The sequence below is a fragment of the Electrophorus electricus genome, chromosome 5 (genome assembly GCF_013358815.1).
Source record: "Electrophorus electricus isolate fEleEle1 chromosome 5, fEleEle1.pri, whole genome shotgun sequence".
In the NCBI taxonomy this organism is placed as follows: Eukaryota; Metazoa; Chordata; class Actinopteri; order Gymnotiformes; family Gymnotidae; genus Electrophorus; species Electrophorus electricus.
Genome location: NC_049539.1, coordinates 9,255,390 through 9,271,177, shown reverse-complemented (window position 1 = coordinate 9,271,177; position 15,788 = coordinate 9,255,390). Strand labels below are relative to the sequence as shown.

The window sequence follows — 15,788 nt, the reverse complement described above, 5'->3', positions numbered from 1 at the left end:
TTGACCAGTCTTTTTTCCCCCCCCGCAGAAATTCATATTCTAAGGAGCAAAAATTAAACACCAGAAAATTGGAAAAACGAATTCAAACCAATTTTCATTTATTTTACAAATTAAAAAAAAATAGAAATTTTCAATTTTTTTTTATTCTCGACAAGTCTGAAAATTAAACTGATAAACGTTACACAGGCCATCAATAGTACTATTAATCGCGAGTACCTAGCCAATAAAGTTCTTTATTATAGATCAGTGGTTAATACACATCTGTGGTGGTGATGTCTTAAGGAATTTAGCGGCTAATTGACTAATGGGTTAATGACTGTATTGGACTTTCTCATTTTACTTGAGTCCTTTTAAACCAACAGATAAGCAGTTTTTCTTTTAAACCAGTAGATAAGTTGTTGTTTTTTTCCTTTTAAACCAGCAGATAAACCATCTTCCTTAGCAAGGTAACATTCAGTTTCATTTCAAGAATCATTTTACGGACATACGGTAGGAAACAAAATCTACATGCACTTCAGTCCTAAACATCAAATGTATTTGAAGCGTTTGGTTTGCTTATTTCACATCACACAAAGTGTAATTTGGTTGAAAGGCTATTCCAATTTACTAGGCTAATAATGACAAATTTTGATATTCTGTTGCATTTTTCATAGTCTGATTTTCAGTACAACTACTAACTAAGCAAAACTATACCATCAATCCGTTTCTGCTATTGAAAAACCACAAAAGCAACTGGTTATCTAACAGCGCCCCCTAGTGTGTGCGATATAAAATAACCTCATAAGGGCGTTCAATTAGACGTTTACTGTATTATTAATGGTTAAAATCGTAGAAATACTGGGTAGAAATATATGGAGAAAATGGTTGTTTTAGGACCCGTACATGGGAGTTTTTGGTATTGTTTTTACAAACTTAAGCTAGTGGCTGCAGTACCTGATAGCTAACGCTAGCTAGGTTATCAACTCTAGTCAGATATTCCAAATGAAACAATAGCAAATGTAGTTCTAAAATGTCAGAGAGAAGCGGACATAAAGAATTACAGTATGTATTCGAGAGATTTATATTCACAGTAGCTATAACTAGCGAGGATTGTTGTGAGTACATTAACACCAAGGGAGAATTCACCGGTAGACAATGAAATGCTATACTAGCTAGCCATGTCCTTTCAAACTCAATAATGCTGGCGTTTTGACCGAATAATGTAGTTGATTGTGAACCAGTTTTGATTTGCTCACCGTCCTTTTTGTTGGTTTTCGGCAGCCACATGGTGTGGCCTGCAGAGGCTCAAGGATAGCAGCCAGAGGACGTGGCACTCAGACCAACCATTCAGCACATACTAAAGTGCTGTGTTAAAACAGAAGTCGTAAGATAGCTACTAGCTAGTTTGCTAATGTTAGTTACCACGTCTTACCACTTTGATTTCCCATGAATTCAGTTGTGGGTTGGGTTTTCCAATATAATCAACAACTGGTTTCAGAAAATTTACAACTGCTCCTCCTTCAAACTTTGAATACATCTGCACTTAGACTTGTCACATTTTCAGCTTCGGTATTTTCTCGTTATGAAAGCTTCCCTCGTCTACTTAAACTACTATTGCTAAGACAGACTTGGACTGTGGCCGTTTTTGTGAAGGCCTTAAGGTGTCAGCATCATATGGAGTGATCCCTTGAGATGAGCCATCAACTGGTAGTTTATACACCACCTTTATGTGAAATGTGCAAATATGTTCTTACTTCCATGAGTAATAAAATCAGTAATAATCATCATGTAAACAGTCACAGAAGTGCAAAAAGCCATCTCCAGACAGGCATCGTGTGGAAAGAACTTTAATGGGTCGGCAGACTTATGCCATAAACTCGTAGGGGATGGGCTCCAACAGCTGGGGCACGTTGTTCTTGGTGCTGACAAAGTGAGCTAGGCGAGGTGCTGCCGGCTATAGTGACAACAGAGGAAGGGGATGAACAAAGCACAGAAACATAACACGTAAGCCATCATGTAGATGAGCCAGCAAGCCACGTCATACCAGTAACAAAGTTATAGGATACAACTTTTCTGAAAGGGCTATGCCAAGTCCTCAACATCGCACTGATTGACAGAAAAACCAAGACAAATGATGACAAAATGGACAACTACTGCCACTACTTTGAGATGGGCAATATTAATACCGCTTCAGAAATAAATATTATATATATTTTATATAAATAAATTCAGGATGGATGTCTAAAAAGTGCAATTTGCATAAACTCAGATTAAGCTTGAAAGAGGGCACCTACAGCTATGCAACAGAACTGCAGTCTTTTTAATTCAGTCACGAATTCCACCAACCAGTGTTTATTTTTATAAGGCATGCCATGCCAAATTAGCCTTTAGTCCATACTGCTTAGATCCGAGTCCTAAGTCAGTAAACCTGGTTTGTCGTACCTGCCGCTTCAGCTCCACCCAGGTGTTCTGCTGTTTGGCCTCCATCTTTCTCTTCTCATTTTCCTTGACGCGCTGCAGGAAGCTGTCTCTGCTCTTCGAGTGCTTGATGTGCTCGATGCGCACATTAATCCTCTTGGCAAGGATCTTGCCCCTTGGAAGGATAAAATTAAAGAGTCAGAGGGAAGACATCCCAGGTACAGTTCTTCATGCTTGATGGACCTTAAGTGTGACCTTATTGACAATCTGGAAAAGACACAAAGCAGTCTGACCAGGGTGCATAAGGTTGACTGCTCTTCCCCAAACGAATGACCACACAAGACACAGGGCAGCCCTTATGGCAAAGTGAAGATGGGGTGTGCTGGGTGAAATCCAGCATGACTAGCATTAGCTAGATGGTACGTCTATTAGAATTCAAAAAGCTGCAACACTGGAAACTCTCTGCGGTGTCACAAAACACAAACGATACCAACCACCAAACTGCTACACACAGCACTCAGATCCTCTTTGAAGTTGCACTTACTTGACCTGCTTGTTGACGATGATGCCTACAGCATGCTGTGTGACATTGTAAACACGACCCGTTTTGCCATGGTAGCACTTATGGGGCATGCCCTTCTGAACAGTTCCTGTGCCCTATTACAAGAGTATACATTAATGTCAGAGATGCAGAATTTGTCTGTTATTGTTGGGGGGGGGGGGGGGTTAAACAGCAACATTAAGTTTCCTTACCTTTATATCAACAATGTCTCCTTTCTTGTAGATGCGCATGTAAGTAGACAGCGGAACTGGGCCTACAGCAAACAGAGGCAAAAAAACAAACAAAAGTTATTTCTGCCCCAACATGATTTAAATCTCATTCAACTGTGCATGCAATCACATCAAAAGGAGCAACTGAGCTTGAGCGAAAAGTTTAAGAAACTCACCATGCTTACGGAAGGGCCTGGCAAACATATACCTGGTTCCCCTCCTCTTGCCTTTTGTATTCGTCATGGTGCCTAATTACTGAATTATAATAGACAGTACAGACACATTAACAACGGATTACTTATGAGGGCAGTTCACTAGCTATTTAAGAGCGAGAATGCAAAGATCAACATGCGCAGCAGCCTCAGTTTTAGAATGTTTATTGCAGCTGAACTACTCCAAGTACTGTTTAGAGCAAAACAGCACAGAATTACAGAACACCAATACTGACTACCAAGCGACTCTTAGGTTAGCTGGCTTACACAGGCCGGGTCCCGTTAGCTTAGCTAAGGCTAAGATAGATAGCTGGTTAGCTTGTTGGAGCACTTGTCATCCTTAGAACATAGCTAACCGCCAGTATGCCATCTTTAAACAGCTAGCACAGTGAACCAGATAACACGTACATCTCAAGAGCTTGACCCGAATCTTAGATACATTTTTGAGACCAATGCCAAGATCTTGCTTATTACATCGCGTAACCCACATGGGCAGCCACGCCAACATCACACGGCCCAAGCAATTTGGTGCATTGAAAGACACTTAAACGAGACGTTAAAACGCGATCCCCGACAAATTAATATACTTAATGTTTAATATTCAAACTTTATTAACATTGTGGCTTCATACACCAACTCAAAACTATGTTTAATAGAACAATTACGGGAGTACTTCTTACCCCCGGTTGCACGCAAGATGGCGGGTACGGCGGAAAGAGAGTGTAGGGGTCCAGTGACGCGTCCTTCTAAGCAGGAAAGTAGGAGAGCACATTGATTGCCTGAATAAAACTAGTATCTAGTTTGGCTGTGGTGTGACCGTGTTGAATAAAACGAGCTAAAATGTTTTGGGAATGCTGTCGTCCGTGATAATAATAACTAAGTGCAAAACCGTTGTAAAGACACCTTTTCCAATACATCAATAGGCATTTACATCTATCCGTAGTGTCAAGAATCAACTCTGAGGTTTTTTTCATACAATTCAAAGCATAATTTAACTGCGAACGACCAAAGTCCCCAAATATGACAGGAGAACACGTTATTAAATCATACAGGTGGCCAGATGTGAGCTTCTGAATGCGCTGTGATCATTTCCTGGCACTAAGACCCAGTGGAATGGCCATCGCTACGCTCGAGCTCTGTCCTCACGAGGGACTCCTTTTCGCCTCCGCGCGGTGATTGGGTGGAAGATGGCGCTGGGCGAATGGAAATCCTAATGACAGTTTCTAAATTTGCCTCTTTTTGTACCATGGTAAGTAAATCTAATCTAAATCGTCGTCTTTTTTCAGTCGTGTGTTTAGTTCGCAATGTTTCGTTGGTTTTCTGAAAGGTTTGAACGATTTGTCTCTCTGGGTGCTAGTTTTACTTGGTTGCAGTTGAGAGCTGTCTTCTTGTGCGCTAGCTAGCTAACTGGGGATGTTTCCGTAGGCCTAATAATTAGCTACTGAGCCAAGCCAGAGGTGCAAGATAATTGTTTAATTCCACCATTTGATAACTCGTGATTTTGGACACCTGTGATTTGATTAACCCAGCAACCCCACAGCAGTGGTCTGCGGTTTATGCTCGCGAAACGTCTTTCAGACTAAGATGTAGATTATATTAGCATAAAATGGAGATAGCTAGCAATGACAACTGAATGACAGAATTCTGCTGTCAGTTTATTACAGGCTTTCATTTAAATGGTCATTTACGCGGAATACGTGACTATAGCAGTATTTTTGTGAGACGTACTGTGGCAAAAGGTTACCTATATCAGTAATGCGTTAATAATCTGCTGCTACTTCTGGTCAAGGCAACACACAGCAATTGCGTTTATCGCATAAAAATGTTGGCTCTGTTTGTTGCCGAAGCGCAGCAAGGTGACATCATTCGTTTGAAGTTTCTCGATCCTGTAACGTTATATGCAATCCAGCTGCAATACAACGTTTGGTTTGATGCAGCTGACAAGTTTTCGTTTTGCTTTGCAGACCATACTGTAAGGTGTTTGTGTCACCACTCACAGGCAACCTCAGTGAAGGCGGAGTTTGCAGTGGAAATTATGGAGGAGACATCTGTATTTATTAGAAACAGAAAACAGAGATGACACATGCCATGCCCTGTGTCAATTGCTTCAAGTAAAAAATAGAGAAAAGCATGGTTGTTGTTCATTGGTTTAGATTTTTATCCAACATTTTACAGCCTTTTAGTTTGGACTTAATAGCCCATGCACTGACCTCACCTACTACTGTTTTCTACTGGTTCTGAAAACTGATTATTTTAAAAGAATATTTTACTGGCTGTAATACTGGACCAATCAGAACTTGGTTGAAGCTCTCCTCAAGCAAGAGTCAAGCTTTTGTTTATGTTTCAGGGCGCCAATGCCTCCACTTTGGAGAAAGAGATTGGCTCGGAACAGTTCCCAGTCAACGAGCACTATTTTGGACTGGTCAATGTAAGCGAAAGATGTCTACATATTCACCTGTTGGGCTTTCACTGCATTGAATACTCTCACTGTCATTTGTTAACTTCTGGATATTGGCCCATAGTTCGGGAACACCTGCTACTGCAATTCAGTGCTTCAGGCACTTTACTTCTGCCGGCCCTTCCGTGAGAAGATCCTTGCGTACCGGAGCCAGCCGCGCCGCAAAGAGAACCTGCTCACCTGTCTGGCCGACCTGTTCCACAGCATTGCTAACCAGAAGAGGAGAGTAGGCGTCATCCCACCAAAGAAGTTCATCACAAGACTTCGGAAAGAAAACGGTGAGGGAGACGGTTAACTTTTCAGGAGAGCAAGCAGAGGGTGGAATAATGACTGGACAAAGCTAGGAGGAAAAAAACCAAACATATGAGGCCATGAGAGCATGTGCATGGTTTATTAGCAGTTAATGGAGTGCTTCCAAGAGTTTTGCAGCGGTTTGTGACACAATAGCCATTTGTATAATGCTGAAGTGTTTTCATTACATCAAGCTGTGGTGGCTTTTTTGTTTTGAAAGGCTTGGTGTCATGGTTGTGAAAAGACACTGAGAGTACCATCAGCAGGCATTTAGTTATGCTGTCCTGGAACACCTTGAGGCAGTTTCTTTGTGCAGGTCAATCAACCAGTCAAGGTTTTTGTAATTGCATTATAAAGTCTTATCAGCAACGCTCTGCTTCCTGCCCTCCCCCTTTAGAACTCTTCGATAACTACATGCAGCAGGATGCACATGAGTTCCTCAACTACTTGCTAAACACTATCGCAGACCTGCTTCAGGAGGAGAGAAAGCAGGACAAACAGAATGGCAAACTAGCCAATGGCACGCTTGACTCACAGAAGAATAATGGTGCCCCGCCTTCCACCACCTGGGTACATGAGATCTTCCAGGGCACACTGACAAATGAGACGCGCTGCCTCACTTGCGAAACGGTAATGCCTGGCACATGTCTTGTGAATTGGTTGAATGCGTACATGGGTAGTGTAGTCTTCTAAAGTATTTCCTGAGGATTCTGTTCTCTTCCACAGATAAGCAGCAAAGATGAGGACTTCTTGGATTTATCCGTTGATGTGGAGCAAAACACTTCAATCACGCACTGCCTCAGGTCTGTCTTTGTTTTTTGGTAGACACAAACATACCCTCATACATACATGTATGCTGAAGGTACCTACTGTTTGCCCCAGCAGCATATTAACTATAGGACACACATCCTCTTTTTTTTCCTCTGCAGGGGTTTCAGTAACACAGAGACCCTGTGCAGTGAATATAAATACTACTGTGAGGAATGCCGAAGTAAACAGGAGGCACACAAAAGGTGAGAATAGCTGCTCTGAAAATATGTCCTGGAAAAGCTTCACTGACCAATACTGAGGATCTGTGCATTATGTTAAATTCTGTTGGATTGAGAACAAAAAATATTTCTTTCATATGCCTGTGTATATACTAAATCTGTGTATGTTTGTGTGTGTGTGTGTTTGTGTGTGTGTGTGTTTGTAGGATGAGAGTAAAAAAGCTACCCATGATCTTAGCACTACATCTAAAGAGATTTAAGTACATGGAACAGCTGCAGCGCTATACTAAGCTAAGCTACCGTGTGGTCTTCCCTTTGGAGCTCCGCCTCTTCAACACATCTGGAGATGCAACCAATCCTGAGAGGCTTTACGATCTTGTTGCAGTGGTGGTGCATTGTGGAAGGTTAGTTTTGGGGGCTGCAGCAAGGCTTCTATGATAATGATGACTTTCAGAGACAAATTCAGGCTTATTGAGCCTGTTTCAACTTCCTGATGCATAACAGTATCTTTTTCTGATTGTGTTGACAGTGGTCCAAATCGTGGACACTACATTGCTATTGTAAAGAGTCATGACTTCTGGCTGCTGTTTGATGATGACATTGTAGAGGTAAGTTGTTTTACCTAATTACAACTAAAGGCACCAAATTGAGAAGATCAAATATTTAAAATCAGCATACAAAACAGTCTATGCTTCATTGTTTACAGTGGATTTTGTTTTGTTTCTTCCTGCAGAAGATTGATGCCCAGGCAATAGAAGAGTTCTATGGGCTTACCTCGGAAATCTCCAAGAACTCTGAGTCAGGCTATATTTTGTTCTACCAGTCCAGAGACTGAGATTGTTCAGAGGAGTGCCCCCTCATGGACACCTGGGGAACAGGCCTGCCCGCATTCACAGTCCTGTTGCATCCCACCTGTGCAGGCTGGCTCAGTTACTGCAGCTCTGCCAAGCCCTGCCCCACCCCCACTCCCCACTCCCCACCCCCCACCCCCACCCCCACCCCGCCTGTCCCAGCCTTCCCCTACCAAGTCTGAATGGCAGTCTGGACACGATGCAGCTGCAGGGTTGTCTGAACATTATGTGAAGGCTGTGTGTACATTGTGAGATTATTTCATCACACTGGCTGAGTTGTTATAAAGCAGAAATGTGTTAAATGTAACAGCTTGTATGATATGACAGGCATCTACTGTCCATGCTGCAACCTTAATAAGCCTATGTTTGATTTGACCAAAGGCTTGTGCATGGGGAAATAGGGGTGTGTCCTAAAGAGAGGGGAGGGGCTATAAGCTCAAAATATGGGGCTTTGTGGGTTATGTATTTCTACCTTGTACAGAGTGGTATTTGTATAAATATTATAAAATTATAATAATAATAATACTGATATAGGTGAAAACAAAGATTGAAACTGAAATATGTATAACACTATGGTGCACTTTTGATACAGTTTTGTAGGTGTTGGCAGGTTTATGTGAGGGTTTGCTTGAGACAGCCTGTTGTGAAATAATTTTCTGTTTTAAAGAAAAAGAAATAAAGTGTATAGATCAAGACATTTATATCCCCCAATTAATGAGAAGATATGAATAAATTGCTAATTAGAATTGGATTTACCCCACTCAATCTAGTTTTATGTATAATTTATGTGAGGTGTACTATATATCTTAGGGTAAACTATCTTGAGTCAAAAGTGGCTAAAAGGGAGTGTGGCTCCTGTGATTTCAAATGAGTCCCTTTGGTCATGCAATTGTTTTTAAAGCATAACCACGACCCAATGCTGGGTTCCATCCCCGTTTTAGGTTTAGGTTTCCAGCCCCTGAGTGCAGGACATAAGTGACCTGCATCGCTTTACGGATCCAGTACTCTTTTCTGAATGGCTTGTTCGTTAATCACTCATCCGTATCAAGTCCTCTAAATGGCCACTTGGAGTTCACAGTGGCTCCACCCACTGCTTGTTAGAGGTTCAATCAATTCGCCTTTGTCGTTTCAGTGGAATGTAGATTGAGAGTTGTAATGTGTTGTGATTGGTCAATTAATCAAATACGTTGAAATTAAATGCGGGCTGTAGGGTGCACAAGATCGTGCAGGATGGTTTTAGATGTTTATTGCTTTATACACATTTCGAAAGGTATGGAGATGACATGTCTGGTGGTGTGAAATGAGTCTAAAGAGAAGGGTGCAGATCAATGCAGGACATCTAAGGGTTACAGAGGATGGAGGAAAACGGGAGAAAAACGGGTGAAAAAAACGGGGGGGGGGGGTGACACAGATCAGTACGCTGTTAATAGCAAGTGCCTAGAATAGCAGTCAAAGGGGAGCAGTGAAGTGAACAACTTGCAAGAAAGAGGCAATCTGACACTTTAGCAAAACGACTCCTCATACACGTAGTCCAAATAGCACGTTAAATAATACCAACTGCAGACGAGCCCTATAGAAAACGTATAAGAAATAATGTAAGAAATCCCGATTCCGTAATTTCAAAATCAGACACATCAGTATTGCCACAGGTAGAATGAGATTTTAATATTACTAGCAAAATGTATTTAACAAGTCGAGAGTGTCACTGGGATGAATAGAATGTGATTGACAACCCTCCAAGCCCCACCGCTGCCACATGGACCACTGAGAGAATGCGCGTCACTTCTCGAGCCTCCGTCTTTCAGCAACCTTGCAGACACCTTGGCTGCATGACTGCGGGTTCATCCTCTAACTATAAGGTGACGGTCGCTGTTACCGAATCGGGCCGCTCTGGAAATCCAGTGTTACCCCTCCCTGCCTCTTCGGCATCCGCAGTCGGCGACGATGCTCGTGCAGACAACGAAGAGCGGCTATCGCTTCTGGCTGTAGCTGCCTAGCAAAGGAAAGATTTACCAAATACGGCATCAGCGTTTCTGCCACTCGCTGCACCTGCATCCATCTCTGTCAGTAACATGGAAAGACAGCAAGGTCGCGAGTACATCTAAACGGGCGCCTCACCTCCAAGAGCCAAGGTAGGGTAGACCCCTGATTGGAACACAGAGAGGGCTTAATGAATGGGGGAGCCTTCTTTTTTAAGAAAATGAATGAACGCCTAGCGCTTTTAGACGGCGTTTGGCGACCAGACACACTGAGTGCTTGATTCCCCAGGTCAAACGGATAGCCGTAAAAAGGAGGCTTTAAGCGACGCAGCAGTGCGGGTCTTTTTATACTGATCATTACACGGTTGCAGTGCGGTGCAGGGTGGCGCGGAGCTGTGCTTTAGGATGGGCTATTATGAAATGTTACTGATGCTGGCCTTCAGAGGTGCAAATGCTATCTTTTTGTGAAAAGAAACCGTCTCTGTCTGTACACGTCTCCACAAGACCTGTCCTTTCCGCCCTGTGTAAATAGTATGAAATAATAATTTTACAGATATAAACGAAAAATAAAACCGAAAATATGTATAACTCTATGGTTCAAGAGAGCATTAACTGTTGTTTCGTACAGGCTGCATATATTGTATTGATATTAAAGTATAGAGATTCAGGGAAATACAACCTTTCCTTGATAAGTGGACTTTTTTTTTTTTTTAATCTAAATGTATCACTGACTGTTCGTAAGTGCAATGTAATGATAGGCCCTAGTGGTAGGATATTTCAATAGTGTGACACAGGCCTGATTTCGTTTCATGTCACTTATTATACAATATTAGGTTTAATAGGGTTCGCACGTAACAAGCTCAGTTTGGAAGAGTAAAGGGTGTTATTACAACAGCGATAGCAATAGGCCTAATGATAGTAATAATTCTAACGGTAGGTTATTAATTACAGTCGTATGGATTATATTATTAGGCCGTATAATAGTTTCTTAATCCCAGTTCACGTTTTAATTCATTTCAGCAAGACTGCGTCGGCATCACAACCGCAATATGAAAACGTCGCATAGCAGTTCATACTGCACTGGTTTATTGTTTTGCACGTTTAGTCTGAGATTCAAAGTCTCCAAATACAAGCCGCTTGATTTAAAGCAATAATCAGGTGTGGCAAACAGACTCACTTAGTAGCATCAACTTGCAAGTTTGTCACAATTGCATGAACCAAATAGGCCTAATAGAGGCGGTTGTCAATTAGATTAAAATGTAAGCACGCTAAATTTGTTTATATTGTAAACGTTTAAATGGCTTTATGCTCGTAAATAATGATCATTTATTTAAAAAGTCATAAACTACAGTCTATATTACTCTTCATTGCAAGCTCACGGATGTTTAATTTTTAATCACTTTCACAACAAGCAACTGTGAAATGTCATTAACATCTCGTCAATAAATTGATTAGAGCGCATATAAATATAACGATGCATGAAGCCAAAGTGATCTGACTTTTCATGCATTTTAATCAGTCCTATATCTCTGTTCTTTATAGGTAAATAATTATAAATCAAAACATAGCCTAAAGAATATTTCAATCCACGAGTTACTTAAATAAAAATGCTTAACTGAAGGCCTTGTCCTTGGAGCTGTTATTAAGGCACAAATTGCTTTTTTTGAGGAAAGAATGTTTTTTAAAACTTTGTTTTCATTAACCTCATCTTCTGTTGAATATATTATAATGTCTTTTTTGTACATTTAAGTTTAACTAAACTTTCCTTGCATTACTTTCTTCTTTACTCTTTTTTCTACATTGTTGATATTCTACATCACTCATTTTAACTCAGTTAGTGTAACTGAATTATAGTCATTTAACATTTCTCTCTTTTCTCCATTCATGTGAATGCCTGTATCAGAAACCCCCTATGTTAAAGCATATATGCCATATACTCCACGAGCATGTGTTACATTTTCTTTCAGACGGGAGGTACAATGAGCGAGGAGGTCCCAGTTACCCCTAGCTGGCTGACCCCTGACCCTTCCTGGGTCAGCAGTGGTGGGGGCAGCATGGAGAACGCCACGGCTGATGCATACCCGCCAGTGGGGCTACCCCCACAGCCGGCAGTGCCGCCCCCTGCCGATCTGCTGGTGAACCCCTGGGACATCGTGCTTTGCACCTCGGGCACTCTGATAGCCTGCGAGAATGCCCTGGTAGTTCTGGTGATCTGGCAGAACCCGGCACTGCGCGCGCCAATGTTCCTGCTCATTGGCAGCCTGGCGTTGGCCGACCTGCTGGCTGGCCTGGGCCTGGTGCTGCACTTCACCTTTGCCTACCTGCTGCGCTCAGACTCAGCCCAGCTACTCACTGTGGGCCTGGTGGTGGCCTCCTTTTCTGCCTCGGTCTTCAGCCTGCTGGCCATCACCATCGACCGCTACCTGTCGTTGTACTACGCGCTCACATACAACTCAGAGCGCACGGCCGCCTTCACCTACGCCATGCTGGTGCTGCTGTGGGGCGCGTCACTCAGCCTGGGCCTGCTGCCCGTTACAGGGGTCAATTGCCTGAGCCAGGAGGTGACATGTAGCGTAGTGCGGCCGCTCACCAAGAATAACGTGGCCGTGCTCTCCGTATCCTTCCTGCTCCTCTTCGGCCTCATGCTGCAGCTTTACGTGCAGATCTGCAAGATCGTCATGCGGCACGCGCACCAGATCGCGGTGCAGCACCACTTCCTGGCTGCTACACCACACTACGTCACTACACGCAAAGGCGTCTCCACGCTGGCCATCATCCTGGGCACCTTCGCCGCCTGTTGGATGCCCTTCACCGTCTACTCCCTCATCGCCGACTACACCTACCCGCCCCTGTACACCTACGCCACGCTGGTGCCCGCCACCTACAACTCCGTCATCAACCCTGTCATCTATGCCTTCCGCAATCAGGAGATCCAGAAGGCACTGTGGATGGTGTGCTGTGGGTGCATCCCCACCACCATGGCTCAGCGGGCACGGACACCCAGTGACGTCTGATGTAATGTGTACCTCTGGGCATGCAGCTCAATTAAAGGGCTCGGAGCTGACTGCCAGAATCATCTTAACGAAATATTCTGTCTTCAGCGGCTGCAGAGGTACCCAGTCTCCCCCCTAAGGAATGGGGTGGGGCATGTCTTTGGCCCCCTTTTAGGTCTTCCCCTTTCTTTAATGTAACTCAAACCACTGCCACACAACCTCTCCCTAATTGTGACCCCAACAACTGCCACTAGTGTCTATGTTTGCATGGCGAGCAGATGTACATAGGATGTAGATAAAATTGCCCTGGCCTGTACCAATGTACACTTTTTAGCGAGGATGCTACTGCTTCCCTCGACCTCAGGCCCAGTGGGCCTTGAGGGTGGCGGCTGGGGGGCTGAGCGAGCCTCATTTCTTTAGTGTCGTTGCTGCATTCTGCACGTGCGCTGAAAACTAACCAACCGCGGAAGGCTAAAAATAGCTCACGCGCTCAATGATCCGCGCGCCCTGCGTCGTCCTCCGCGGACGCGAAAGAAACTGAGCCGAAGAGAAAGCCGGTATCGCTTTATCTTGCTCGCTATTTTGTTTTTCGCTTTAAAACCTTACCCAAGCGTGCCCGAATGTCCAGTGCCCTACAAAACTGAAGACCACGAAGAGCTAAACCCCGAAAGAGAACCACTATGAATATCAAACCCATCGATGCCTTTATTTAGTACAACAGATTAACTGGTAATCGGGTTTTTTCCATCCGTATCAGTACTAAATGTGTCTCGTATGAAAAGAACCGGGGTTTCTGTAAAGTGGTGTGAATTTAAGTGGTTCTCTTTGACTAGGGATTTACTTGAATAGAAATAAAGCTATAGCTGTAGCGTAGGCTTCTACTTGCGTGTTGGTTGAGTTTGATTCTAATTATTGAATGACGTAAGATCAGATTTGAATGTATTGTTTGTTTTTGCTTTGACGCCGCGCATTTACTATTTTGATTGCAGAGGAGCTCAAGCGTGATTGTTGTCATTCAGTCATCATTGTGCTACGTTCACAAAATAACTAACCGAATAATATTAATTTGTAAACACATCAGAGTATTTTACTTGGTGAAACTACCACATTCTAACTTACATATTCTTTATATATTCCAAACAGAAAGGAATAATACACTACACTGCCTGATCACTCTTACCACCTAACCACTCAACAGTCTTCCCTGAAAACCAAACAGGTGATAAGGAATACAATAGTGAAAAAATGAGAATGTTGATTATAGAAAATAAATAAGAAAAGCAGGTTAATTTATCATTCGCCTCCTGAGATGCGGTTGCTGTCAGTTGAACAGGATTGCGCTTGTTAAAGGTAGCTGGTTGTGACTTTGTCGCAGTTCGACACTGTTACCTAAGTCAATGTCACTACCTGCTTTGGAACACCAGCTTCTCGAGTGCCAACCAGCCGTGATCCATTCCATCACTGAGATAGGCTCCATCGGCAAGCAATAATCACATCCTGAGCGTTTCACCAAATCATAGCAATACTCTAGCAGCAATAACAGCTATACCTAGCAGAATCAGCTCTGCAATCAAACATAGTATAATCACACCCAAATTTTGTTAGAAAAATAATCTAAGGTCATTATGACATCTGATTCCATCTACATTAAACCCAAGTAAGAGTGCCACAAAACATGAACCGGTCAGCTCACGTCTGAAACGCCCAGAAGTTAGATAGTGTTCTTGTGCATGAGATTTCATAATGGAGTGTTTGAGCTCTTCGCTGTGGTCATTTACAGAATGATTGTTACCTTACTTGCAGCGTGACCTATTCAGCAATTTGCAATCGCCGTCGTGACGCATTCACGTCATGTCCATGTTGTGTTCATGTCGCTGAAGTTCGATCGCATTGTTGCATATGAGCTGCATGGTGGCGTGTGCTTGCATGCTCGTGTGTACAAATGTGTGTTTCATCTGTGAGCTGCACAGATGCAAGTGTGATTCCCTGAAGGGACACAGAGGTCAGGTGGGAAAGGCTCCCGCTTGACCTCCCCAGAGACCTGCCTGCCAAAATCTGGCCATCAGTCTTCCCAACATTCTGAGAGGAGGTCTCGTGACCCTCAGCGTTCAGGTAGGACCTAATGACCTTTTACCTGAGTGACATCTTCTACAAAACTGCAAATGAGCTAAGGGAAACTGTGCAGATATGTCAGTGTAGTGACATATCCGGAGTCGAGGATGACAGTGAACTTGGTGATGACATGACTGTGATATTTTGTCAACAGAGCATCGAAATGGAGAACTCCTTGAGCATTGAAGAAGAATTTATTTTGGTATATTAATTGAGAGTCTCTATTTTTTGTTCCTTAGCTTTGTTTCCAACTGAATTTGTGAGATTTTATCTTGCATTTCAATGCGCTGTATGGCCTTTTCTTGAATGTATTGATAAGGGAATAGTCATTAATGTTCATTTGCTAAGGCATTTTGTCAACAGAGTTGATCCTGTAAATAAGGCATGCAAAGTAGGACAGGTATGGCGACATGGTGCTCTGAGCAACCAATAACCTTGGGCCACGTCCCAGTTCACCCAGTCTAACCTCTTTCTCTTGTCTCCCTTTCTATGTGAATGAGCACCAGCTCAACACATGCTCAAAGGCCAGTAAGACAAGGAGAAATCACTAGAGGTCTCAGGATGATGACTGTACTTTAACACATCTTCCCGCCCTCTTCTGAATCTTCTGTGTTTGATAAGAGCTCTGCCACGTGATGTTAAATAAAAAATAATTTTATGGCATCATGTCGACCAAATGCTTGATGTCTAAAATGTGTTGAAAGGCATAAAGCTTTTGGTGGTGTTTGGACATTT

At 43.0% G+C, this 15,788-nt stretch overlaps 3 protein-coding genes across 4 annotated transcripts in view; 2 read left to right on the top strand and 1 right to left on the bottom strand.

Annotated features, from left to right (window-relative positions):
- Positions 1–1,810: 1,810 nt before the first annotated feature.
- On the bottom strand, positions 1,811–4,141 carry rpl21 (ribosomal protein L21). 2 transcript variants are annotated; one of them, XM_027008069.2, is made up of 6 exons: positions 4,061–4,141; positions 3,345–3,423; positions 3,151–3,212; positions 2,942–3,054; positions 2,422–2,572; positions 1,811–1,933 (listed from the first exon to the last, which is right to left on the bottom strand). In XM_027008069.2, exons 2-6 carry the CDS (start codon positions 3,409–3,411, stop codon positions 1,844–1,846), a joined length of 483 nt encoding a protein of 160 aa, XP_026863870.1. In that variant the 5' UTR covers positions 3,412–3,423; positions 4,061–4,141; the 3' UTR covers positions 1,811–1,843. The 2 variants fall into 2 exon arrangements, with proteins under 2 accessions (XP_026863870.1, XP_026863871.1); XM_027008070.2 differs by lacking the exon at positions 4,061–4,141 and adding an exon at positions 3,789–4,010.
- A 94-nt stretch (positions 4,142–4,235) lies between these two features.
- usp12a (ubiquitin specific peptidase 12a) lies at positions 4,236–8,092 on the top strand. Its single transcript, XM_027008068.2, has 9 exons — positions 4,236–4,629; positions 5,728–5,808; positions 5,903–6,116; positions 6,527–6,759; positions 6,856–6,932; positions 7,059–7,142; positions 7,325–7,522; positions 7,648–7,726; positions 7,852–8,092. The coding sequence occupies exons 1-9, from the start codon at positions 4,582–4,584 to the stop codon at positions 7,951–7,953; spliced, it is 1,116 nt and encodes a 371-aa protein (XP_026863869.1). The 5' UTR covers positions 4,236–4,581; the 3' UTR covers positions 7,954–8,092.
- A 1,685-nt stretch (positions 8,093–9,777) lies between these two features.
- The window catches only part of gpr12 (G protein-coupled receptor 12), a 6,847-nt gene continuing 836 nt past the window's right edge, over positions 9,778–15,788 (top strand). The window contains exons 1-2 of the mRNA XM_027008077.2: positions 9,778–10,101; positions 11,916–15,788. The exon at positions 11,916–15,788 is cut by the window's right edge and continues 836 nt beyond it. Of these exons, the coding sequence (XP_026863878.1) occupies positions 11,928–12,962 (1,035 nt within the window). The 5' untranslated portion in view covers positions 9,778–10,101; positions 11,916–11,927 and the 3' untranslated portion in view covers positions 12,963–15,788. The remainder of the gene's footprint in view (positions 10,102–11,915) is intronic.